General features: G+C 39.8%; 2 protein-coding genes across 2 annotated transcripts in view; one reads left to right on the top strand and one right to left on the bottom strand.

Moving 5' to 3' along the window:
- Window positions 1-199: 199 nt before the first annotated feature.
- On the bottom strand, window positions 200-13361 carry MFAP1 (microfibrillar-associated protein 1). Its single transcript, XM_006831708.1, has 9 exons — window positions 13100-13361; window positions 10564-10783; window positions 7018-7147; window positions 6565-6752; window positions 5824-5932; window positions 5564-5724; window positions 2716-2875; window positions 989-1078; window positions 200-908 (listed from the first exon to the last, which is right to left on the bottom strand). Exons 1-9 carry the CDS (start codon window positions 13176-13178, stop codon window positions 726-728), a joined length of 1320 nt encoding a protein of 439 aa, XP_006831771.1. The 5' UTR covers window positions 13179-13361; the 3' UTR covers window positions 200-725.
- Window positions 13362-16380: 3019 nt separating this feature from the next.
- WDR76 (WD repeat domain 76) overlaps window positions 16381-26642 on the top strand; it is a 49609-nt gene continuing 39347 nt past the window's right edge. The window contains exons 1-2 of the mRNA XM_006831879.1: window positions 16381-16458; window positions 17090-17488. Coding sequence (XP_006831942.1) covers window positions 16381-16458; window positions 17090-17488 — 477 coding nt within the window. The remainder of the gene's footprint in view (window positions 16459-17089; window positions 17489-26642) is intronic.

Below are 26642 nucleotides of genomic sequence, written 5' to 3'. Positions count from 1 at the left end.
TGGATTTAGTAAGGTGAATGCTCATTTCATGAGTCAACTTCTTGTTCCATGTACAGTTAGCATGGAAAACCAACACAGGTGTAGTAGCTCATGGAAGAATCCCTGTCTGCTTACAAGATCAAAGGAGATGATCAAAATGTGAAACGCCCTCTGGACAAAAATTCCCTGATGTTTTTTACTTTAGTTAAGAGGCAAATACTTGTTATCCTGTGCATTTTGTTTCCAGTAGCATGCTAAAATTTTTCCTGGTGTGTGATCTTTTTGTTTTTTAATACACATAAATGGATCAAAAATATGTTTCATCTAAAAAAAATTTACTCCAACCAAGAAATGCAAAACAGGTTTTCAATGAGCTTAAATTAGTCTAAGGCAGACGTAATTACTGTCCATTAACGTGCCCATGTTTCTGATTCAAGCTCAGGACCTGAAAAAAGAAACTGAACAATCTCATGTGATTAAGGGAAGCCACAGCAGTGATAAAACCTAAAATTTCTCAAAGTTTTAAGTTAGTGGTCTCTAATCCTTTCTAGACAGTGCTTTTCTGTAGGTTTCTCAGCATGAGTCCAAACCCATAAAGCACCTTCTTCAAATGCTGGGCAGCTCACTGTTACAAGTATGACAATAGGCCCAATAGGTTGGCTCTCATGAAATAAAAGTAAATGAAGGACCAAGTGCTGTGATTCTCCTGTGTGTCCTAAAGTTGGAAGACTTCAAGTAATTAAATTCTAGGTAGTTTTCCGCTTCTTGGCAGATGGCCGCTCAAATACATCTCGTACTCCAGCTGCCTTTTGTTTGAAGAACTTTGTGTTTTGGGCACTCTCTTGACCCCAAGCTGAGTCGAAGGAAGTGGTATCTTGATCCACAAGGTGGGTGTATTTCGTACGGCCAGAACGTCCAAAGTTCTTGACCTGAGGGAAGGATGGATGATAATTATATCACCAAACACAATATACCCTGCCCTTTCCTGTTTTAGTAAGGTCCCCCATACCTGCATGACTTTAGGAAGAATGGTTTTATTGAAATGATCTTCAAGAGTAGGTGCACTGAAATCTCTCTTGTATACTTCTTCATCTTCATCCTATAAAAAAGAACCAGGTTCATCATTTTATTTTTCATATAAAACCCACTGCCATCAAATCTAGTCTGACTCATAGCGATGTCATGGACTGAGTAGAACTGCTCCCTAGAGTTTCCTAGACTGTAAATCTTTGTGGGAACAGATAGCCTCATCTTACTCACAGTGACTGGGGAGGTTTAACTGTTGACTTTGTAGTTAGTAGCCCAATGTGTAATCCACTATACTACCAGCTCTATTTCCCAGATATTTGCTTTTTAACCACAAATGTATTAAACTCTACTATAAGGAATATAAAGAAAGGCAAGGATATTGGAACTGCTCTTTAAAGGTGTAAATCTTGTTTACAAAGAATCAATATTCTTTTTTCTTTGTTTCTTTCTCCTTCCTAAGTGTAGTCATATTTTGAAGGCTGGATGTATTCTCTCTGGCCATGTGTTCATTCACTCATATGACTACGAAACCCAACCCACTGCTGTTGATAAATTCCAACTAATGGTGACCCTGTGGAATAGAGCAGAACTGTCTCGTAGGGTTCCTAAGCATATATCTTTATGGAAATGCCACATCTTTCTCCTGCAGAGTAGCTGGTGAGTTTGAATTGCTGACTTTTCAGTTAGTATTTGAGCACTCAACAACTGTGCAACCAGGGCTCCTCACCCTGCATCCCACTGCCATGGAGTTGACTCCAACTCATGGAATGATCTGTATAGATTTCCGAGGATGTAAATCATCTTTATGGAGCCAAAAGCCTCATCTTTCTCTCACAGAGCAACGGCTGGTGGGCTTAAACTGGTAACCTTGTGGTTAGCAGTCCAGTGCTTACCCTACAGCACCACACCAGGACTCCACTGTTGTTGCTGTTAAGTGCTGTTGAGTCGGTTCTGACTCATAGTAACCCTGTATAGGATTTCTGGGGAGCGGCTGGTGAGTTTGAACTGCCAACTTGTGGTTCAAACCGGCCTAATGCTGGAGTACTTTATCCTACAGTGCCAAATCAAGGTCTCCCAAATTTCTTTCCAAATTAGTCTCTTCCAATTTAACTTCTGTTAATAGTACCAATGGTCTCTCAATTACATAGAAAATGTGAGTAATCTCTGTACACACTCAGGTGTCATATCCTACCTGGATTATTCTATAGTTCGCTCCCCAATTTAACAAACCATATTCAATCAGACTAATCATACAATCAATTTCCCCATTCCCTTTCCACTACCTCTGTATTAAGGAATTACCACTGGTATTAATCCAAATAATTTGGAAGAAATCAACATCACTGTATGTAGAGAGCATGGTTTTCACATAAATCAACTTCTCATCTGATTATGTAATAAAGTGATTTTGAGGACCTAACTCATCTAGTATATGGATAACTATCTCTCTGTTTCAATTCCTTAACTCTCTTGTTATGCTATTTGACAGTTGGGGTCTAAACAGAGCTGCTATTACTTCAGCAATCCTGTTATCAGTGCTTTCCTCTACTGGGTTTATAGTCCTCAGAAGCAAAAAGCAGATGAAGAAAGTTGACCACTGACTGGCCAACGGAAATATAATCCCTAGGACCAATTTTTATCATTGAGAAAGAAAACAATTTCACAGTTCTGAGTTTTCAATACTGTTCTACTTTCTAATTCCCTTACCATGAAGAAGGCTCCCCGATGATAATACTTCTGTAAGAACTTGTATTTGCCCTTAACAGCTTTGTTGGTAATGACTTTGCCATTTGCCCGAAGCTCAGCTCGCCGTTCTTCCTCAGTCAGGTTTCGCATGCGTTCGATTTCTGCCTTCTCCTTCTCGAGCCTGTCCAGAGAGCAACACTATTAGTAGTAGTCCGGCTTCAGAAAGACCCAATTATCTGATAGAACACAGTCCCATCTTCTTCCTAGCATTAGTCATAGTAATTTCCTGTTAGGAATCAAAACCAGGAGCTCTAGAAATAAAAAGCTTGAGGGAGTCTTTGTTTGCAAAATCAGGTTCTGTAAACTTTTGAAGTAATCTGGCTTTTATGAGGTTCAGACATAACTGTTACTGCTTGCTTTTGTAACATTATAAATTCCCCTTACCCAAAAGGTCTTATAAAAAAATCAAAGTTAATTAAAAATAACTCTATGGGAGGATCATCAAGGAACTGAGGAATTCTGGGGCTATAGAAGCTGAACAGGCAAAGATCTGCCCCCAGAGTGATACAGAATTCCTTTCCCTAGAGATGGTGCCTGAATTTGGACTTGTAGCTTCCAGAACTTTAGGAAAGCAAAGTTCTGTTCTTCAAAGCCAAAACAACAACAAAACTATATAGAAAACTTTGCTAGTATTGTTACAAATTATACATGTGTTTATATGACATAAATCAAGGATTGCTGATGATGTTCAGTGCCGTTGAATCGCTTCCGACTCATAGCGACCCTGTATAGGGTTTCCAAGGAATGGCTGGTGGATTTGAACCTCCAACTTTGTGGTTAGCAGTCTAGTGCTTATCCTACAGTGCCACAACAGAACTCCTAAATCAAGGATAAACATCATTAGTTAGATTGCAATGATTTTCTAACCTAGCAATTTGTTGGCATCGGTGATACAGCTCCGAAACAATTCTGCTCTAACATAGTGAATATGACAGATTATCTAAGAGCCACCAATTCTTTCCATCACAGCATGAGTACCTTTTATCAATGCAATTTTGCTGCTTCTCCTACTCAGAGATGGAGTTTATTTTTCCTCCCCTTCAAACTAAATTGGTCTTGTGACTTCCTATGACCATCATAATGAAGTAAAAATGATGTTTTAGTTCTGGAACCTAGTGCCTCGGCAAGCTTCCACATTTGCTCTTAGATTGTTGCCCTGCAACTGCTATGAAAGGAAGTAAATTTAGTGTACGAGAAAAGTGAGGCATCCCAGCTGGCAGCCAGCACCAATTCAGATATGTGAGTGGGTCATTTTGGACAAGCCTCCAGCTGGACACAGCTAAATAAGCCCAGATAAAACGAGCAGAGAAACTGCTCAGCCAACTTACATAATGGTGAGAAAGAATAGATTGCTGTTTTTAAATCACTAAATTTTAGGTTGCTACACAATAGGGGAGTACGGTGACGCTGTACAATGAACACTGGACCGTGAACTGTAGGTTGGTGACTAAAGCCCACCAATTGCTCTGTAGGAGAAAGATGAGGCTTTTTTCCCCCCTCAAAGATATACAACTTTAGAAATCTTATACAGGGTCACTATGAGTTAGAACTAACTCTATGGCCATTAAAAACAAAACAAAACAATAACTGGTAATAGCTACACCTATTCCTCACTTGGTCTCCTGGTGTGGTACTGCAGGATCAGCACTGGACTTTGAACTACAAGACTGGCAGTTCAAACCCACCAACTGCTCAACAACCCTATACTTGACTGATATGAGTCGGAACTGACTCGACGGAGTTAACAACTCCTCACTTGTCAACTACCATTATTCAGCATTTCGCATTTACGACAATAATACAGAATATATTAGTCAACTATTTTGCGTGTTGACAACCTACATCAGGCAGTAACACACGTTGAGGTGCAAGGTGAATGTAACCCTGGCTATGAAGGTTAAGGTTCTATGTCAACTTGACTGGGCCATGATTTTCAGTGGTTTGGCAGTTCAGTTATGTAATGATGTAATTTGGCAGTTTATATTACGATGAAACTTGGCAGTTATCTTGTTTTACAACCATTCTTCTTTTTGTTGTCTAATATGGTAATCCTCCATGTGTTTTTTAACTGGAAAGACAGATGGAGAAACACACCCAGGCTGCCCACTAACACCAAGATATTCACCTAATACTAATTTTCAAATAACAACTTGATTTTGGTACTTGATCAGGCCAATAAGTGATAAATGTGTACAGTTAAGTTTTTTTGTGTGTCTGGTAGGAAACTTTTGTTACTGTTAAGTGCCATTGAGTTGGTTCTAATTCCTAACAATCCTATACAGGATTTCTAAGGAGCAGCTGGTGGGTTTGAACTGCCAACTTTGTGGTTCTCAGTGCAGTGCTGATCATATAGGCCCAAACCAAGAGTCCAATAGGAAACTAAAGGGAGCTTAATATGGCACTATTATCATGGAGAAACACTGACAAAGTATATGATTTTCACTTAATTTCATTATAACAAACCGTATTTTAATTCTGGGAAACTCATCTGGTCCCCAAACCCCTTAAAAAAAAAACAAACCCTCCTCCCCCACAAACTTGTAACTGTTGAGTTGACTGCTATTCCTGGTAACCCATGTGTTACGAGTAGAATTGCTCCATAGGGTTTCCTTGGCTGTCATCTCTATAGGAGCAGATCACCACATGCCAACCTTCAAGTTAGCTGAGTGCAAATGACTGTCGCCACCCAGGGACCTCATCCAACTGCAGGAAACCTAAAGAAACTCAGAGCGGTTGTTGAGCCTCAGATCTACATTATCAGTAACCCTTCCCACTAGCAGTGTTACTCTAGGCCCATCTTAGTACTCACGCTTCACGATCTTCTCTGTCCCTCTTGATTCTCTTTAACTCCCGAACTTTCCATGCCTCATATTCCTCCTCATCATTTTCATCATCTGTATTGAGTGCATCCAGTGCAGCTAGGGACCGCTTGTTCTCTTCCAGCTCCTTCTTGGTCTCTTCTTCTACAATCTGGATAGGGAAAATAATTCAGTTACTTCCTATTCTCCTCAAACTTTATCACACCACCCTCAGTTATACTCAATCCTTCTCAAAGCCACACCCTAATACCTTGAGTGTGTACTTGCGCCTCTCCTCAGCCATGCGTTTTGCCTCCTGCTCCAGCTCCTTCTGTTTCAATGCTTCAGCTTCACGTTCTTGGACTGTCACTCGATCCTTCCTACAGAACAGTTGTTGTTAAGTGCCACTGAGTTTGTTCTAACCCATAGTGACCCTGTATAGGGTTTCTGAGGAGTGGCTGGTGAGCCTAAACCACCGACCTTGTGGTTCAAACTGAGTTTGCATTCTAGAGCATTAACCCATATTGCCACACCAGGACTCCTGTTAATTCAAAACCAAAGAATCTCTGGTTCCATTATTTCCAAAGAGATGGAGGAAAGAAAGGGCAGGGGTGTGTATGTGTGCCCCAAGGCCATCCTATGTCTTTACAGCAGCAAAATAGAATTCATTTTTTGAGAATTGTCTAGGTTGCTCAAGGAATCGACTTAATTGTAAGTAGCAGGAATGCTAGCCATTAGGAAAGGAATAAGAATTTGTTCTTCAGTTTAATTTTGTGCCTAAAATAATTTAGTATTTGTCTTGTAAGACCTTGGGCAGACATGTACTTTTTAACTGAAAAGAGACACTAACACCAAGATACTCCTCATCAGAGAGCCCAGGGCCCAGGGTACCGGGCAGAAGACTTTCAAGTAGTGCTTAGATTTCAGAAGAGAATGTGAGAAAAAAAGGCTTCTGTCTTCAGACTGGAAAGTAATAAACTGTAGATTCAGGTTTGGCTTGTGAGATACTTACTTTCGGATGAAGACTGGCTTAAGGCGAGGCTCCATTTCATCTTCACTGTCTGTGTACTCTTCATATTCAGACTCTGATTCAGACTCCTCCCCAGAGCGTCCCTCATCCTCCACCTCCATCACTTCCATCTCTTCATTTTTTCTCTCCTGTGCTCGCTGACGCATCATCCCTCGGCGCCGCTCAATTTCCTATCAAGTCATAAGTCCATGCCAGTTAGTCAAGTGGTGTGTGCCCTTAGATGGCTTTTTATTTTTCTCTTACCATGCCCAATGAATTCTGATATGACCAAATTCAACTCAGTACCACTCTATTTCCAATCCTATCTCTAATAAACGGGACATGGTCTGAGTTCTGCCAAAAACAGCTATTTTTTGCCTTTAGAACCTCAACAAAGGAACATAAACCACAACCCTTTTTGTTTACCCAGAAAGAACTCTTCATTTTCCTTTATACCTCATCATCAATTTCTTCTTCTTCTTCTTCACTGCTATCTTCTCGTTCCATGTGCCAAGCATCTCCTTCTACTTCTGAATCACTTTCTCCGACCACTTCAGGTTCCACTATTTTCCGGTGTCGAGCCAATCTGAAAAAAAAAACAGCTCCAAGTTTAACACCAATTCTCACAAAAACGAAAGGGCATCAACCACATTTCCTTAGTCACAGCACAGCACCATGAGATTGTTTGGTTTCATCAACAGTGAAGTCTTGTTGTTATAATGCAGAGACTGAGGCTCACCCAAACTGTAAATAGTTTAAGTTAAGCCTAAAACATAAACTTCAGGCAATAAGTATCTCAGGTCATTGCTGTGGTGATGTAAGATAAGCACTGGATTGCTAACCATAAAGTCAGCAGGTCACACACACTAGCAGTTCCTTGGAAACCCTATACAAGGTCACTATGAGTTGGAACTGACTCGAGGACACAACAGTACACCAACATAGATGTCTAAAATATAGATATCTCAGTCACAAAGAAAGCCCTTAATCTGTGGCTCTCACACTGTAGATCGAGGTGCCCTAGGGTACTTGATGAGTCCTGGTATGGTGCTGTGGGGTTAATGCGCCAGACTGCAAAGCTGTCTGAACTGCAAGGTTGACGGTTGAAGCTCACCAGCTGCTCCTTGGAAAATCTATACAGGGTTACTATGGGTCAGAACTGACTCGATGGTACATAGTAACAACAGGGTACTTAATGGCACTTGGGCAAAGCAGTAAACTCACAGGGGCTCATTGGGGGATTTTTTTTCCCCTTTCAACTTTGTTGCTAAGAATATACAGAGCAAAACATTACACCATTTCAACTATTTTACATGTCTGAAGAGGCTTCAAACAGTACAAAGAATAATACTCTATGAGCGTTTTGAAGTCCTCTTGTACATTCTGACATTGATTTCACATTCTTTGACTCGTGCAACTATCGTTACCCTCTTTTTCTGAGTTGTTCTTCCCTGGGTCGCTATGAGTGGGAACCGACTCCACAGCACATCACCACCACCAATGAACATAAACTCATGGCTTCCTAAGGTTCCTATTGTTAGTAAGATCTCATATGGGTACTTCTTAACAGCATAATGCTCAAGGCAGACCTTTTTTTACTGGTTGAGCTCTTGATTTTAAGACATCAAGGAATAAATTTTGGTGTAAGCTTTAAAAATTTTCTCAGAGCAATAGTTTCAGGAATTTATATAACCTCCAAGAACTCTGACATTTGAAAACTTTACAGGAATTCTGTTCTGCATTTCCTCCCTTTTGATCAGGATTTCTTCTATGGTCAAAATAAAAACATCCAGTAATGGTGGTCAGGCACCACCCAGTTTTGGTCTCATGGTAAAGGAGGCAGTTGTTCATGGAGGCAATTAGCCATACATTCCATCCCCTCCTTTCCCAACTCCTTGCACTATTGCTCCAGGTGAATAAAGACCAACTGTTTCAGCAATGGAATATTTTGAATATTCAACGCTGATCAGTTTCAACATTAAATCAAACTGTATTACTTTCAGTGGAATATCTTTATGAAGCTGGGTTTTGGTGACTGCTATGGTAAAAAAGCTAGTACGGAACCAAAACCAACATGGAACAGGAAATAAGTGACAATATCCAATATGATTCCAAAGTCTGAGTATCCAAAAGCAAACTGAACTTAACCCATTGCTGTCAAGTCCATTCTGACACTTAGTGACCCTACTGGATAAAGTAGAGCTGCCCCACAGGGTTTCCAAGGCTATACTTTTTATAAAGGGAAACTGCCACATCTTTCTCCTGTGGAGCAGATGTAGGTTCAAGTCGCTGATCTTTCAGTTAGCAGAAGTGCACTTAACCACTGTGCACAAGGGCCCCTTTGTACCCAACAGGTGCACAAATCCTATTAGGTACTATTAGTTATTAAAGAATGAAATAATACTATTTGGTTATTAGAGAATGAAATTTAAAAAAATTTTTTTTTCTTTTATATAAGTTATTCCCCCCCCCCAAATAAATAAAGAGAACATAAATATATATTAGAATCTAACTACAGTTGACCCTTAAATAAGATGAAGTTTAGGGGTGTTGATGCCCCACACCCACAGTCAAAAATCTGCATATAATTTATAGTGGGTCCTTGAACAACATAAAGTTTGAACTGTGTGGGCCCACTTAAGCATGTTTTTTTTACCCTGCTGCTATTATGGCGAGCTCAAATATTGCAAAAATCTGATTAGAACATCTTATGATGCTTATCATCTTTGCATGAGCAGGTGTCTCTCCAGTAGAGAGCTGCTCTTGTGGAGATGATTCTATGAAAAGCATTCCTAAGACAATGTGAAGTGAGAAAGTTTAGTACCTGTGGCCTACTCTGTAAGGGAATGAATGCCTCAATCTATACACAACAGATTAAATTCTTTAGTGGGAGGCTCCCTTTTTTAAACAAGATAATTTATCTGACTCTTTTCCTACTTCATCATTTAAATTTTCCACACTATCATTTAGAGTAAGTTGTTGAGTCCAATTCATAGTGACTGACCCTATATAGAGTTCACAGGACTGTGAAACTTCACTGGGAGCTGAAAGTCTCATTTTTCTCCTGTGGAGCAGTTGGTGGGCTCAAATCAGAACTTGTGGATAAGTCTAGGGCTTATTCTATGCTCCCTTTAGAATAAGTTGTTAAGTGCTGTCGAGTCGGTTCTGACTCATAGCGACCCTGTACAGGGTTTCCAAGGAGCGGCTGGTGACAATGAACCGCCAACCTTGTGGTTCAAACTGACCTTGCAGTCTAGTGCATTAACCTGTAGCATCACAGCAGGGTTCCTTAGAATAAGTTTGTTGTTGTTAAGTGCCTTTGAGTTGGTTCCGACCCATAGCGACCCTGTATAGGGCTTCCAAAGAGTGGCTGGTGAATCTGAAACGCCTATCTTGTGGTTCAAACTGACTTTGCCATCAAAGCATTAACCCACAGTACCACATTAGGACTCCTTGTAATAAGTGGGTGGATACAATAAATTTCTCAATTATAAAACGTCTTTTTGCTAAAAAGACTCTTCAATAAACCAACTAACCATCTGTTTTCTAGTCCCTTAATAAGTTTATTAGGATCTTTGGGTCAGAGTAACTTGCAGTTTTCTGAAGCTGCCACTTCATGTTATTTACCTAATCCCTTTGAACCTCAGTTACTCATCTTTAAAACAGTACCCACCTAAAACGGGGCTATTGCCAAACAAGAGTTAATAAATGTAATTTACTTGGAACAGTGTCTGGAAATAGTTAAGCTGCTGATGGTTAAGTGCCTTAAAGTGGGTCCAACTCGTAGTGACCCTGTATAGGCTTTCTGAGGCTTTTAAAATTTTTGTAGGAGCAGAAGACCTCACCTTTCTCCCATGGAGCAGCTCAAACTGTGGTCCAGTGTTTATCATATGGAGCACCGTGCTCCCCACATAGTAAGTACTATGCAGATATTCGCTGGCTGTTATTATTGTTGAACCTGTAGGGGGTTCAAGTCTATTGCAACACAATCCAGGTCATTACCTTTCTTCCACATCTTCACTAATACGGTTCTGTAAACGCCTCAGACGGGGATCACTAGATGAATCTTCTTCCTGTTCCTCAGGCTCTGCTTCTTGTTCTTTGGCTTTCTTAATGAACTGAAACTCTTCATCCTCCTCATCTGAGGACTCCATAGGGGCATAGTCTGGCCTCTTTCCAGATACATAGCGTTTCACCTTCACTTTTTCCATAGAAATTTCACCTGGGTGAGAAAGATAGCATTATGATTTAGTTGATTCTTTCCAAAGAATGTCCTTCAATTTTTGGCCTTTACAGGTAGAGAGGACTATATTCTTGGTAGATAATAGTCTGAGCAGAAGAAGAGAGTCACTACATAATCATGTATTGACCTAATAGCGTTTAACTATAAAGGTCAAATCAAGGAAAGACACTGTAGCAAATACCAACACTAATTACAGTCAGTGTTTCACTTAGAATGAAGTGAAAGAAGTGAGTAGATGAACTGTTAAAAGCTGTAAATCTTTATAAGGGAGCAGAAAGTCTCATCTTTCTCGGAGCAGTTGGTGGGTTTGAACTGCTGACCCTGTGCTTATCCTACAGTGCCATCAGAGCTCCCAATGAATATACGGCAAACTGTGCATATTCAAATAAACTCTTATATTCTTTTTTTAAAAAAACTCTTATATTCTTACAACTAACTTTGGAAAGCAATTTTGGCGATTGGTAATAAAGCTGATGAAGAAATTCTAAGAATCTACCCTAGAAAACTTCTCATATAAGTGCACTAAAGGAACATGTTTAAGAATGATAACTGTAGCACTATTTGCAATAGGAAAAACACAACCAACTGTCCCTCAGTAGAGAATGTTGTTGTTAAGTGCCGTGGAATTGATTCTGACCCATAGCAACCCTGTATAGGATTTCCAAGGAGCGGCTGGTGAGCTTGAACCACTGACCTTGCGGTTCAAACAACTTTGCAGTCTGATGCATTAGCCCACAGCGCCACACCAATAGACTGGTTTAATTACACAATGGAATTAATAAGCAGTTAAAATGAATTCAATCTAATGTATTCAAAGGATAATTTCAAAAGTTTTTTTTTTTTTTAAAGGCACAGGTACAGTGTATTTAAAAAAACAAAAAGACTTGTACTATTGTCCAGCATTTGAAAAAACTCTGACTTCCCAAACAAGTAGGTTGTTTCTTCCATTTGTCCGTATTATTGTAATGTTACCCATTCTTTAAGAATCAACTTAAATGCCAACTTCTTCAAAAAGCTTTCCCTGATTACCCCATCTGAAATGAACTTCCTCTTCCTTTTCACAAGGCTTGGCTTACACTACCTATAAAACAGGTATCAGGCTGTAAGACTATTTACACACTGCTTAGAATGTGTATCTTCACGCATGTCTTACAGAACAAGAACTAGAATGAGTTTCTTATGATGAAGGCAAAGAAAACAAAAATCCTCACAATTGGGCCAGTAAACAACAGCATCATAAATGGCGAGAAGATTGAGATTGTCAAGGATTTCCTTTTACTTGAATCCACAATCCATGCTTTTGGAAGCAGCACTCAAGAAATCAAACAATGTACTGCCTTGGGCAAATCTGCTGCAAAAGATCTCTTTGAAGTGTTAAGAAGTAAAGATGTCAGTTTGAGGACAGAGGTGTTCCGGATCCAAGCCATGGTATTTCAATCACCTCATTTGCGTGTGAAAGCTGGACTATGACTAAGGAAGATCAGAGAAGAATTGATGCATTTGAATTACAGTGCTGGAAAAGAATACTGAAAGTACCATGGACTGCCAGAAGACAAAATCTGTGCTGGAAGAAAAACAGCCAGAATGCCCCTTAGAAGCTAGACTAAGACATGTTTTCAGGAGGCACCATGAAAAAGGGCATCATATTTGGTAAAGGAGAAGCATCAGTGAAAAAAGAGGAAGATCCCATTGAGATGGACTGAAACAATGGAAGCAACAATGATCTCAAATATAAAACAATTGTGAGGTTAACACAGGACCTGACCTGTCACACATAGGGTCGCTGTGAGTCAGAATCTACCAGACCACCTAATTACAACATGGTTAGGGAGTACTGTCTTACACAATTTTGTATTCAATTTAATAAACACAGTCATTGCGTTTTTTGAAAGGGATAAAAAGCTGAATAAGATTCCTACCTCAAGAAGCTTAATAACAGGGAAAGGTAAATAAATAACGATGTAGAAGAGTTGTAAAAGCTAAACATATTGCTATGGTCAACAAGACTGTACTCTGCATAAACAACAGGCACTCAATACACATTAATTTAACTAGCTGGTAGGGGTCAGGGGAATGGGATGCTGTACACTGAGTAGACAAGCCACAGAATAAAATCATATGCAAGTGGGTTTTCCATTCCCTAGGCAACGCAGCTGGGTGAGAGTTTAGGATGGGAAGGCTGATGAAGCTGGGGGGCCGGGAGCAGGTAGGCGTGGTCAGCCAGGGGCAAGTTTGGAAGATGCTGGGCTAGGAAGAGGTAAGATAAAGGTAAGATAAAGGAACTCAGCACGATACCTTTCTCATTGCGGACTGGGACGGCCCCAGCCGTAGACTGAATAGGCGGTTGTTTCATGAGTGCGCTTGGGACTGACATGTTGATGGCAGCGGCGGCGACTCCTTAAATTTGACTGATTCCAAACAGTGAAAACCGACACGGTCAACGAACAACAAATTCTTTATAGCCTAGATTCACTGGACACTGCTGCGCGACAAATAGGAATAACACTGACGCCAAAGCTAGATAGACCGGAAATATATGTGGAGAGGATTGTGGGATTTTGGAGGACTTCAGGGTCGAGTCTGTTACTGCGCATGTTCATAGGCTGCCGTCGCGTTCTTAATCTCGCAGGTTTTAGAAACCGCTTCTGGCGGGAAATTGGTTCCTGTGGCCACCGGCGTTCGAATGAAAGATTTCACTTGTTAGTTTGAAGTTCTTGAAATGGCACAGTGATGAATGAGAAACCGAGAAAAATAATGAGGGCCCGCTTGTACATGTTGTTGAAAACTTGAAGGATTAGGGTTGGATCTGAATAGAAATCCTGCTAATGTACCTGATTAGCTCAACCGATGAAATTGGGGTGTGCTGTGGTGTGATATATTATTTAAGTCATATGATGGCAGGTGGTGGTGATTTAGGCCAGTGGCAAAAAAATAGATAAACGGAAAAAAACATTTCCGCAAGAGGCCTGGGTAATTGGCTGAAATTGAACACTCCAATTTTTAAGCTTTCAAGAATGTTCAGTTTATGGCGATCACCTCTAAAAGTACAATTCTGGCTGGAAAGTATTTTTTATGTTCCTCAGTAGTTAATGAGTACTTGCTATGTTTGGCGAACATGGTTAACAGTTGACATGCTCAACTGCTAACCAAAATGTTGGAGATTTGAGTCCAAATGGTTCCTGCATCAAAAGAAAGATGTGATCCACTTCTAAATGCTAGTCATTGAAAATCCTATGGAGCACAGTATCCATGGCAACTGGTTTTTAAACTTGCTATGTTCACCAGGCTTCTTCTTAAGTGCGGACGAGTCGGTTCCGACTCTTAGCGATCTTGTATAGGTTTCCAAGGAGCCGCTGGTGAGTTTGAACCACCGACCTTGCGGTTCAATCCGACTTTGAAGTCGAGTGCTTATCCAATGGCGACACAAGAGGATTCTTCATCAGGTTTGTTGTTGTTAAGTACCGTCGAGTCGGTTCCTATCCAAAGCGACTCTGAATAGGGTTTCCAAGGACCAGTTGGTGACCTTGCGGTTCAAACGTCTTTGCAGTCCAGTGCATTTTAGCTCTCTGTAAAAAGTAGGGGGATTGTTAAAAAACTCATTTCATATTCTTTGCTTGAATTCTATTTAGGAAATCTTCAAGAACTTGGAGAATCACAAAGCAGCAGTCTCAATTTTCTAGCTTGGTTATGTAAAAAACCTAGTTAATTGAAAGTCAGAACATATTTTACCATAGAAAGGACTTTTAAAATGATGTAGTGGGGGAAAGAGAGGACAGCTTGAGCCGTCTTGAAGACCAGAAATAGCATAGTATATATGGAACAACATGAATGTGAGAAATAACTCTTGTGGTCCATCTTCAGGAATTCATGAGATTGCAAGACCTGGCAGACAGATTGTTGATTTAAGCAGGCCATTCTGGAACTTGGAAATTTAAATAAAAATACAGCCATTAAGAGCTTGGGCAAGCCATTTTGGCTTCTTTGAGGGGGGAGGGAAAATGGAATGTACCATAGAATTGTATATGGAGAACTGAAACTGGAGGAGGGGCTTTTGGGGGGACAAGAATAGAAACCATTTGTGGAGGGCCATGTGGCGTGTCTGCCTATGTCTATGGGGCTGGGCGCCCGAAATCGAATAAAGAAAACCTCACTCTCGCTAAAGTGAGTACAGATTGGATTACTTGAGTGTTTGTCAGTATAGAAAACGGTTCTCACGATAAAGAGTTTGGTATGGCGCTGTGGGCTAATGCGTCAGACAGCAAGTCTTTGTACTGCAATGTCGGTGGTTCAAACTCACCAGCTGCTCTTTGGAAACCCTATACAGGGTCGCTATGGGTCGAAACCGACTCGACAGCACTTAACAACAACAAATGAAGAGTTTAAGGAGCTCTGGTAGCGTAAGCGGTTACGAGTCGGTCTGCTAACCGCAATGTCAGCAGTTCGAAACTACCAACTGCTCTGCAGAAGAAAGATGAGGCTTTCTGCTTGGCAAAGATTTACATCCTCGGGGTCTCTATGAGTCAGAACTGACTCCACGATATGTCACCACCACCACCACCATGAAGAGTTTGGTTTTAACCATAGTCTTAGAATGAGGTGTGGTGAAAGTTTGGCAGGTATCTGATCATGGAAGGCCTTGAAGACGCTGTTAAGTATTATGGCTAATGCTCAAATTATTATATTATAGGGAAAAAGGCTATGACTATGAGATGTTCTGCCGTCGAGTCGATTCCGACTCATAGGGACCCTATGTAGGATTTCCGAGGAAAGGCTAGTATGTTTGAACCACTGACCTCGCGGTTAGCAGTCCAGTGCTTATCCTACAGTGCCTCATCAGAGCTCCATGTAAAAAATATCGGAGATAGAGTGCGCTAAAATCGTATTTGGTAATTTTGAGATAACACAAATTGATTCACAACTCCCCCTTCCCAAGTCATTTCAAATTCTCCTTAACAGGTTGGCAGATGATCAGAAGGTGAAATTTAGACCAGTTATCAGCTCTTGGGGGAAAAAACAACAATGCTTTCCTTCCTGGAAAATAGATCCTGTGGTAGCAATAGGGCATATTTTCTGGTGGTGGGGTTATGGGGAGAGGTAGGCCGAAATAAATCTACATGTTGATTTCTATTTCTTTTCCCCTCTATTCTGTACGGATTCGAAATGTGTCTGAATGTATTCCAGTTTCCCATTGCCAGCCAAGGTGATTTTTTCTCAGTGGAGAATTGTCAGTATTTCTCAAAGCCAGATTGCACAGGATCAAAAATCACCAGACCAGCATCTAAGGTAAGAAATGTCGATTTATTGTCACTACATCCCTAAAAAATACTTCAGAAACACTAGCAATCCCCACAACTGCTAGCCAGTTGGGAGTTAATCTGGAAGCGTCTTTGGGGGAGTAGATTTCAGCCATTCTCTCTCCACCACGCCCGCCCAAGGCCCGCCCTCCCCGCTCCCCCCCCCCCCCCGCCCCGCCCCGCCATTCTTCGCCGCGCCCCTTCCCTCCGCGCCGCGCCCCGCCCTCCTGGACTCCCGCCAGCCTCTAGGCGGGAAAGTATTCGCTGCAAAGCTGAGGAAAGATGTCGGCGTTGGGCGCGGCGGAGGCAGAGGGGAAAGCGGGTTCCAGGCGGCTCCCCCAGGTGAGAACGAGAAATGGAGTGACGCTCCCTGGTGCTCTGCCTCAGTCTCCGAGGCCTCGTGAAGGTTTTATTAGGCGCAGACCGGGGAGGACGTGGGGTCCTGGAACGGGACAACTCTCCACTTCAAAACTGTTTCCGCCCCCCTTGGCTCTTCTTCGGGCTTGCTGAACTTTTTCGAGTATTGTTTACAAAAATAAGGTGATACCTGCTGTGGTTTTCCTCTATAGGAAACTAGGCATAAAACGTTGAAGAAGGTTTTTATTAATAAACCTAGTAGTGGCACTACTGTAGTGGCCTCCTGCATTTGCAATAGTTTCTACCGGCTTCACACGCCAAAGTCACTTGAAAGCTGACAGCTGGGATAGTCTCACTAGTTATATAAATGGTTGTCATTATTACTCGAATTATTGGTCTGGCACACTCAGACAGACAAAGTATGTGTCCTGCATAATAAATACCTATGCTATTCAGTTTAATGAATTAGATATCTAGATTTCTGAGATTTTTCTTTATAGGCTTTCAGTTTGGATTTCTCTTGGTATCATAAAAATGACATTAGATTTGTTTACAGATAACTGTTGGAAACTTGTAAGAAAAGTCATAGGATCTGAGATTCTAATACTGTGCTTTTTTAAATTTACCTGACTAGGTGAATGAATACAAAGAAAATCAAAATCTCCCTTATGTGTCTCTGACCCCAATACCAGGGACAGTTTTAGAAAAAAACGTTAAGTTTCACTTTGCTGCCTTTTCACTCAGTAAGGAAAAACTAAGCCAATTTAAGTGTCCCAAATCAATATTAGAAAAAACTTCTAATGATGTGCTGTGTAAGAAGACTGAAATAAAGACAGCTTGCAGAGGGATTTTAACTCCAAAGATGGAAGACACATGTTCCAGGGCAGAATCCACTTTGCAAAAATCATCCTTTGATGTTCATCCTGAAAGTAACAAGCGACAGTCTAAGAGCACTTCAGATGCAGTGATTCTCAGTGATGATATGGAAAGCAGTCAGGATGGAGACAGTGATGAAGATGCCAGCCCAGTCCTGGTAAGAAATTAATTAGTAGCTTGTTTTAACTTTTATTGTTTTGAAATTTGAAGTTATGGTAAACTGAGACTATCAAGGGTCTCTGGTGGTGGTGGTTTGGTGGTGATAGTTGTGTGTTGTGGAGTCAGTTCTGACTCATAGTGACACTGTATATGGTTTCTGAGGCTGTAAATCTTTACAGGAGCAGAAAGCCTTATCTTTCTCCCATGGAGTAGCTGGTAGGTTTGAACTGCCGACCATGTTGTTAGCAGCCCAATGTGTAACCCACTACGCTATCAGGACTCAATTTGGATTGTTTTATCATCTAATTTAAGTTTAACTGAAACATTTTTTTAAATGTTTAATCAGTAACTTGGGTTAATTTTGCACTTGTTTTGTGTATCATCTTCACTCTGCTTCCCTGCTTCCCTTTGTTCCCTCTCAGCTTATTGCATATACTTTTTTTCTTAAAGAACTATATAAAAACATTTGCCATTTGTTGTATATAATTTTAGAATTGGGTATTCTTTATGGTGCCTTGTTCACCTTTACATGTTTGTGCACAGTGTATCAGAAAAAGTTGACTTGTAAGACATTCAACTTTCAGTGACCCTTGATGGGTAGGAAACTCATTAATTACATTAATGTGTTGAGTAATATTTTCCTTTAAACTACAAAAAGATAAATACATGGAGTAAATAAGATACATGAGAAACACCTGTTCTATTTTAAATAGTAATTTAAATCAGTTTAGGGAATTAGATATCAAATATCTAACTTTGGCTTCTATTTCCTATCCAAGTGTTAAACCAGAAAACAAACCCACTGCCATCCAGTCGAATCCAAATCATAGTGATGCTACAGAGCTGATTAGAAGTATTCTGCTTTGCAGCAAGCGCCGTCCTGCCTAGAGCATGATGGGATTCCGGGAGGGAGGGTGGGGTTAGCGGGGGGTGGGGGTGGGGGTGGGGGGCGCGCTTGCTGGGCGTTGGCGTTGTTAAGTACCTTGGAGTCGCTTCAGACTCATACTGACCCTGCAGAGGGTTTCCGAGGCTGCAAATCTTTATGGGAGCAGAAAGCCTCATCTTTCTTCCATGGAACAGCTGGTAGTTTCGAACTACCAACCTTGAGGTTAGCAGACCGATTCGTAACCACTACGCTACAAAAGCTCCTTTGGAGACTGAATATTTACAGGAGCAGCAGTCTCTTCTTTATCCCTCTTTGGCCTCAAGGTTAGTAGCCCAATACTTAACCCACTTTGCCACCATACCACGTGAGCTAAGAGCAGAAAATGATGGTAGAGAAAGGGACATGTGATGATTTATTATTATCATTATGAAATAGGAATCAGGTTTATGCTTTATTGTTCCTGAGTGAGAACCTGAACCTGCGTTGGGAAAAGAAGGGCTAACAGGTAAGTGCTTTGAATTGGGGTTTGGGAGTTTGAACTCCTAGACAAGGAAGGCCACCTCTAAGGAATCTTGAGCTTTTAGGCAAATCACCTCGTCTGTGAGGGGGTTGGATCAGGTCTATGATATTCAAACTAGAGCCTGTTTTGAAATTACCTGGAGGGCTTATTAAAACACAGTAGTTAGGCCTCGTCCCTCAGTTTCAGATTTGAGATTTTTGAGGTGGGACCTAGAATTTACAGATTTGCCGTGCTTTGGAACCACTGGATAAGATTAACAGGAGGGCTTCTAAAAGTTCATGAAAAAACGGAATAGAAAGATCATACAAGCTTTCCACGAACTTTTTGAAGCCCATTTGGCCTCTTGGTCAGCAAGATTCCGAGTATGTGAGTTGAATATATGGCAAGTTTTAGTTTGACATAAGGAAATAAGCTTAGAAATTAGAGTACTATAGCACCAGAGATTGTCAAGCAGAGTTGTAAATGCCTAGTATGCATTTTCTTAGGACAAACTGAAAGATTCAGCTTTTCAGATAGAATTGTTTATGTTTTTGTTCTTCCTTTGCATAAATTGTCTTTTTGAAGTAAAGTTGAATCTGGTTTATATTACCCCGTTTTGAAATAGTATTTAAATAGCTTATAAGCTTTTTCCTTTGAATGAAGGAAGACTTATGTCCCATCACAGGCAAGAATCTTGGCCTTCGAGTCTAGGGTTTTATTCTACTTTATGTTCAATTTCCTAAATTTTCTCTCTCAGCCCTTTTTATTAAATATTTTCATTTTGTAAGCATTTACTTTTTTAAAAAACTTTTTTTTTATGAATTGAGTGAAGGTTTACAAAACAGATTATCAGTTTTGCATTCAATAAATCGTATACTTTGCTTCATTACAATGGTTAACGGTATTTACTTGTATTTACTTTTTATTGCATTATCTCGGTCTTCTGCTACCTTCATCTTTTCTCTGCTGACTTCCTCTTGTATATTGTGTACGCTGTCACCCATGTTAACATGTGTCTACACTTTAGCCTGTAAATAATTTGACCTCATTTCTCCCCTGTAACCATCATAGACTGTTACTTTTATCAAGAAAACCTTTTCTTAACTTTTTACGTTGACCTCTTACAATATTTGTCTGTTTGTGATTGACTAATTTCACTCAGAATAATGTCCTCCAGGTTCAGCCTTGTGAGGTGTTTTTCAGATTCATCATTATTCTTTGATGTTGCTTGGTATTCCATTGTATGTATATACCAAAGTTTGTTTAACCATTCTGTTGATGGACTTTTAGGAGGTCTCCATCTTTTTGCATATTTCTTTTGTGGATAGCATATAGACGGATCCATTCTGCTCTCTGTGTTTCTTGACTGGTACATTTAATCCAATTACATTCAGTGTAATTTTCTATATTTATGAATTGATTGCTATAAGTTTTCAGTTTTTTTGTGGTACTGCTGGTTTCTTTATTCCACATTTTCTTCACTGACTTCATTTTGTTTGTGGGTTTTCTCTTTTCTGTTGTGTTAATGTTTAAATCTTTCAATTTTCCTCTTACTTTCAACTTTCATTTTTCAACTTTTTAGTGTTATTGAGAGAATGTTTACAGAGCAGAGCAACAGTTTTACATTCAGTAAATCATATACTTTGCTTCATTGCATGGTTGCAGTTCCTCCATATATTAACAGTTAACTGTTGTGTGTCATTGAGTCAATTCTGACTCATAGTGAGTGACCCTGTATAGAGTTTACAAGGAGCAGCTGGTGGGTTTGAACCTCTGACCTTGTGGTCAGCTGTCCAGTGGCTATCCTACAGCACCACACGGGGACTTCTCTATTCACTTTAATTATTCCGTTCCTTCCTGTGTCTCCAACTAGCTTTGTCTTTCCTCTGCTAACCTGTCCCTTGTATATTGCCTGCACTGCCATGCATGTTAACATGTCTACCCTCTAGCTTATGAATAACTTCCCCCTCCCACAGACATCGTTGATCTCATACAATATTTGTCCTTTTGTGATTGAATAATTTTCCTCAGCGTAATGTCCTCCAGGTTCAACCATATTTTGAGGTGTTTTACAGATTCTTCATTATTCAGTGTTGCATTGTATTCTGTTGTATGTATGTACCAGTTTGTTTAGCCACTCTTCTGTTGATGGACTTTTAGGCTGTGTCTATCTTTTTTATATGTCTCTTGTAGACAGGGTATGGAAGGGTCCTGTTTTCTTATTCTTATCCATTCCTATTTATCTATTCTGCTTTTTATGTCTCTTGACTGGTACATTTAATCCATTTACATTCATTGTAATTATCAATTAATATGAATTGATTGCCGTCATTTTTCTGTGTTTTTAAGTTTTTTGTGGTACTGCTGTATTCTTTGTTCCATATAATCTTCTATGCTGAGCTCATTTTGTTTGTGAGTTTTCTTGTCATTTTCATTTCTTTTGTGTTAATGTTTACCAAATTTTCCTGTTTTTTTTTGTTTTGATGTGTAGGTGTACTAATTTTCTTTGAGGTTACCTTGCAATTTATTGTTTTTTTTTCCTGTTTAAAACAGTCTGTTTTATCTTGAAATCTACTTGACTTCCTTGCCTGTACCTATGTAATTCTCTCTTTTTTGTTTGTAGTTGACTTCATTATAAACTTGGTATCTCTGGTTCCCAATTTTCAGTTTTGTAGGTTTGTTTTATTTTAAATATTTCTATATCTGGATTGAGTTCTAAGTGGTGGTGTTATGTATGGTAATCTCAGGTTGTCTGCTGTGGTTGGTTCTTAAAGAACATCCTATAGCATTTTGTTGTTGCAGCTGTATCTCCAGTTCTCTGTTTTCAGTCTCACAATTGTTATTAAGTGTTGTCTAGTTGGTTCTGACTTGTAGTGACTTTGTATAGGGCTTCCATGGAGCAGTTGGTGAGCTTGAACCGCTGACCTTGAAGTCCAAACTGACTTTACAGCATAGCACATTAACGCACAGTAGATCTGTTTTACATTGCATGCTTCTGTATCTGGGTTGAGTCTAGGTGATATTGTCATGTTTGTTAGGCTCAGGTTGTTGTTTGCTGTTTTTGGCACTCTATCAGAGAACTCCCTATAGTATTTTTTGTAATGTTGGTTTGGTTTTTACAAATTATTTTCATTTTTGTTTGTCTGAAAATGACCTCATTTTACCAGGATAAACCTGGAGAACATTATGCAGAATGAAATTGGTAGTGGCGGTTATGTGCTGTGGAGTCAGATCTGACTCATAGCAACCCTGTATAGAGTTTCAGAAGCTATAAATCTTTACTGGAGCAGAAAGCCCCATCTTTCTTCTGCAGAGTGGCTGACACAAAAGGACAAATATTGTATGAGCCCACTGTTGTAAAACTTAAGAAAAGATTTTCTTGATAAAAGAAACATTCTGTGATGGTTACCAGTGGGTGATGTTGGGAGGAAGGAGGGAATGATTCATGGACTAGAGAGTAGATACATTTTAACATGGGTGACAGGACTGGCAATTAAGAGGAGGTTGGCAGAGGAAAGATGAAGGTGGCAGGAGACACAGGGAGGAATGCAAGAGTTCAATACTGTTAACTGATGATACATGGAGGGGATTGCAATCATTGTAATGAAGCAAAAGAAACCATATTTCTACTCTCCTTCGAAATTTTGCTCTGGGAAAGATTTACAGAGCAGATCAGTTTTCCATTCAGCAATTCATAACACATTTTGTTTAATTTCATTGATTTCAGTCGCCATAATGTAACATCACTTTTTCACTTCTCGTGTTTATTTCCATTTTCCCTTCTTTCCTAATGCTTCTGAACTTTGTCCTTGGGTAAATATTGTCTTTTTATCTCAAATGGTTGATTTTTCAAAGGTATGTGTACCTTGTTATTGTTTCATTTATAGATTTATTGTTTGGCTAAAACTTGAGCCATGGAGGTGAGTTCAATTCCAGATCTGAAGAGTGACTAAGGGCCATAGTACCAGGAGTTTATACTAATCTTTGTCCAACTGGTAAGGCTGGTCTTTTTTATGATCTTGAATTTTGTTCCACATTTTTCTGTCTCTATCCAGGACCTTCTAATGGTATCCTTTTCAGAGTAGTTGGTAGTAGTATGCAGGAACCATTTAATTCTTGTGGTCTCAGGGTCATGGAGACTAACTAATTGTTTCCATGCATCTTCTTTCCTCCAGACTGGGTGTGTCTTAGGCCAAGTTTTTCAGTCCATGGGTCAAGAGTCCATAACTGCTGTGTCTTTCCATGTCACTGCTTCTGCCACCGTATCTGCTATTGTGGTTTTCCAGGCTGGGATTCCATGAGTTACTCATGTTTTTCTTTTTTAATGGTCTTAGGATCATCTGTTCCTCAGATAAAAGATTAAAATCCTTTTAGAGTCGCAGGTCCCTAGCAAGAGAGAAAGCCCTTTAGCATTTTTTGTAAAATTGGTCTGGTCATTACAAATTCCTTTAATTTCTGTTTATCAGGAAATGTCCTAATTTCATCATAGTAGTTGAGGACAGCTTTGCTGGGTATATAATACTTGGTTGGCAATCTTTTTCAGAGTTTTGTATATGACATCCCTTCCCATTGCCTTTTTACCTGCATGGGTTCTGCTGAGAAATCAGTGTTTAGTCTTATTGGTTCTCCTTTGTTAGGTAACTTTTTGTTTTTCCTGAGCTGCTCTCAGGATTTTCTTTGTCTTTGGATTTGGAAAGTTTGATTGTGATAAGTTTTGGTGATTTTTCTTTTGGGATCTATCCTGTTTAGGGTTTGTTCAGCTTTTTGGAGTCTTCATGATGTCAGGGAAGTTTTCTTACAGAAACTCTTCAGCAGTTCTATATGTGCTTTTTATTGTCTCTTCTTGTTCTGGATTTTAATCACCCATAACTTGTTCCTTTTCATGATGTGCCACATAACTCTTAGGCTTTCTTTAGATTTTTGCATTCTTTTTATTCTGGCTGTTCTTTGAGCCATACTAGTATTAAGAGATTTATCTTCAACTCAGTAATTCGGGCTTCTATTGCTCCAAATCTACTATGCCTATTCAATGTAGTGTCTGTTTCTGAAATTGTAGTGTTAATCTTTTGGATTTCGAATTGTAGGTTTTGTATAATTTCAAAGTTTGTATTTATTTTGTTTGTTCTTTTAGTGTTTTCTTGAATTCTTCTGAAAATGTTTTTGCTGTTTTTCTTGATCTTCATTTCAATCCTTTGATTGAAGGAACCTAAATATCATTCTTTTGAATTCTTTTTCAGTTAGTTCCATTACCTTTTCCTCAAACATTTTCTGATTCTGCATCTTGGTCATTTGTTTGAGCATTCTCTCTTGTTTCTTGGTGTGAGCTCAAATTGTTGTGTCCAGGGCATTGTGGAGTTGTCATACTTGTGCTTAGTTGATGATAGTGTGTTGATGTGTTCTTAAGGTCTTACCATCTGCCTCCAGTGGTGTAGTTAGAGAATGCAAGTGTGTACACTGTTCTCGTTCACCATCTGTGCACTTCAGTTTAGGGTGAGTTAGACTGATGTTGGCTGCTACCTTTGATCAGGCAGTATAGAAGCTGGTATTGGCTTTTGTCCAGTGGGTGGAGCTGCAGAGGGTACAGTAGTGGCTGGGCTGTTTGTGTATGATTGCTGTCTCCCATCTGATGGGAAAGATAAGTGCCGCCCCCCCCCAAGATAACAAAACATAATATACAACAGGAACCAATAATGAAAAGAGAAAAAATTAAAAAACAGGCAGTAGTTAGAAAAAAGAAAATAAGTATAAAAACAGGAACAGGGAAATGGAGATAAAAATGAGAAAAATAAGAGAAAAGAATGAAATTAAAAACAAGAACTTCAGAATTACTTAAAAGAGAAAATAGGGACAGGAAAATGGAGCTATTGAAGAGAAAAATAAGAGGAAATAAAATGAAGAAATAAAAAAATAGGAAAACCCAGGGCGAGGGGAAATGAAAAGAGTAGAGAGTAGTAAAGAAAGATCAAAAGGGGAAAGAAGAAGGAGAAATGAGAAACAAGAAGAAAAGGAAATACAAAAGCAGAGTTGATAAGTGTCCTCGAATTGATTCTGACCCATAGTGACCCTGCATAGGGTTTCTGAGGAGTAGCTGGTGAGTTTGAACCGCCGACCTAGCAGTTCAAACGGCTTTGCAGTCTGATGCATTAACCCACAGTGCCACACCAGGACTCCAAAAGCAGAGTTGTCTTTGTCGTTATGTGCCGTGGAGTCGGTTCCGACTCATAGCAACCCTGTACAGTGTTTCTAAGGTTGTAAGTCTTTATGGGAGCAGAAAGTCTCATCTTTCTCCTGCGGAACAGCTGGTAGTTTCGTACTGCTGACCCTGTGGTTCGCAGCCCTATTCATAACCACTACGCTACCAGAGCTCCTTAAAGCAGAGTAGAGAGGATAAAATTCAAGGGACTAGAAAGAGAAGAAGGAGGAAGAGAAAGAAGAAACAAACAAAAACAGTAAAACAACAGAAAGAAAAAAACTACAAAACAAACAAAAAAACAGTGTAGCCCTTGGGCACATAAATGAGAAAACTCCCCAGGACCTCTGCAAGACAAGGAGCTAATGAGGTAGATGTGGGAGGAATTTGATAACAGAGTGCCTGGACTCTAGCTGCTGGAGTTCCTGTTGACCTTAGTATTATCTATGTTCAGGGTACTCAGTCTGAAGTAGTTCCTGGAGGCATGTAATGGAGCTAGTTTTAGTGTCTGTTAGGGCCACAGGCCACCGCTTGCCTGTCTGTTGTTCTGTGGTGACTTGCATGTTGCTATGATTCTGGAAGCTGTGCCACAGGTATTTTAAATACCAGCAGGGTCACCCACAGTGGACAGGTTTCAGCTGAGCTTTCAGATGAAGACAGACTAGGAAGAAGGAGAAACAGACAATTTCTGGATAGTTAGTCCCTGAAAATCTTATGAATAGCGTTGGAATACTGTCAATAGCAGAATATTGAGTATTGAAACATGATGAAGAGCACCAGAATATTGTGAGATACAGTGCCGGAAGATAAGCCCCTCAAGTTGGAAGGTACTCAGAATGTGACGGGGAAGAGCTGCCTCCTCAAAGTAGTGTTGAACATGATGACATGAATGGAGTAAAGCCTTTGGAACCTTCATTTACTGATGGGGCACAACTCAAAATGAAGAGAAACAGCTGTAAATATCCATTAATAATCAGAACATGGAATGTACTAAGTACGAATCTAGGAAAATTGAAAATTGTCAAAAATGAAATGGAATGCATAAACATCGATATCGTAGGTATTAGTGAGCTGAAATGGACTGGTATTAGCCATTTTGAATCTGACAATTACATGGTTTACTATGCCAGGAATGACAGATTGAAGAAGAATGGCATCTCATTTATCATCAAAAAGAACATTATCAAGATTCATTTTGAAATACAGTGCTGTCGTTGATAGGATAATAACATCCATACGCCTACAAGGAAGACCAGTTGATACCACTGTTATTCAGATGTACACACCAACCACTAAAGCAAGTGATGATGAAATTGAAGAATTCTATCAACTTCTTCGGTCTGAAATTGTTCAGGCATGCAATCAAGATTACTGTTAATTACTGGCAATTGGAATGCAAAGATTGGAAACAAAAGGCCATATAGTAGTTGTGTATATGGCCTTTGTGATAAAAACTAGCATTTTGCAAGACCCATGACTTCTTCATTGCAATTATCTTTTTTAAACAACATAAAAGATGACTATACACATGGACCTCACCAAATGGAATACACAGAAATCAAATTGACTTGGAAAGA

This window comes from Chrysochloris asiatica, unplaced genomic scaffold, assembly GCF_000296735.1.
Source record: "Chrysochloris asiatica unplaced genomic scaffold, ChrAsi1.0 scaffold00004, whole genome shotgun sequence".
Classification (NCBI taxonomy): domain Eukaryota; kingdom Metazoa; phylum Chordata; class Mammalia; order Afrosoricida; family Chrysochloridae; genus Chrysochloris; species Chrysochloris asiatica.
The sequence above is the reverse complement of the archived record's forward strand: the minus strand, read 5'-3'. Positions and strand labels throughout refer to the sequence as shown.

Bases quoted from the DNA above. Each gene is read 5' to 3' on its own strand.
- MFAP1 (XM_006831708.1), bottom strand. From the start codon at position 13,178: ATGTCAGTCCCAAGCGCACTCATGAAACAACCGCCTATTCAGTCTACG. The intron at 6,753-7,017 runs GTATAAAGGAAA...ATGACTTGATAG, and splicing joins AAGAAGAAATTGATGATGAG to GAAATTGAGCGGCGCCGAGG. The intron at 1,079-2,715 runs GTAAGGGAATTA...TCTTTTTTATAG, and splicing joins ATCGGGGAGCCTTCTTCATG to GATGAAGATGAAGAAGTATA.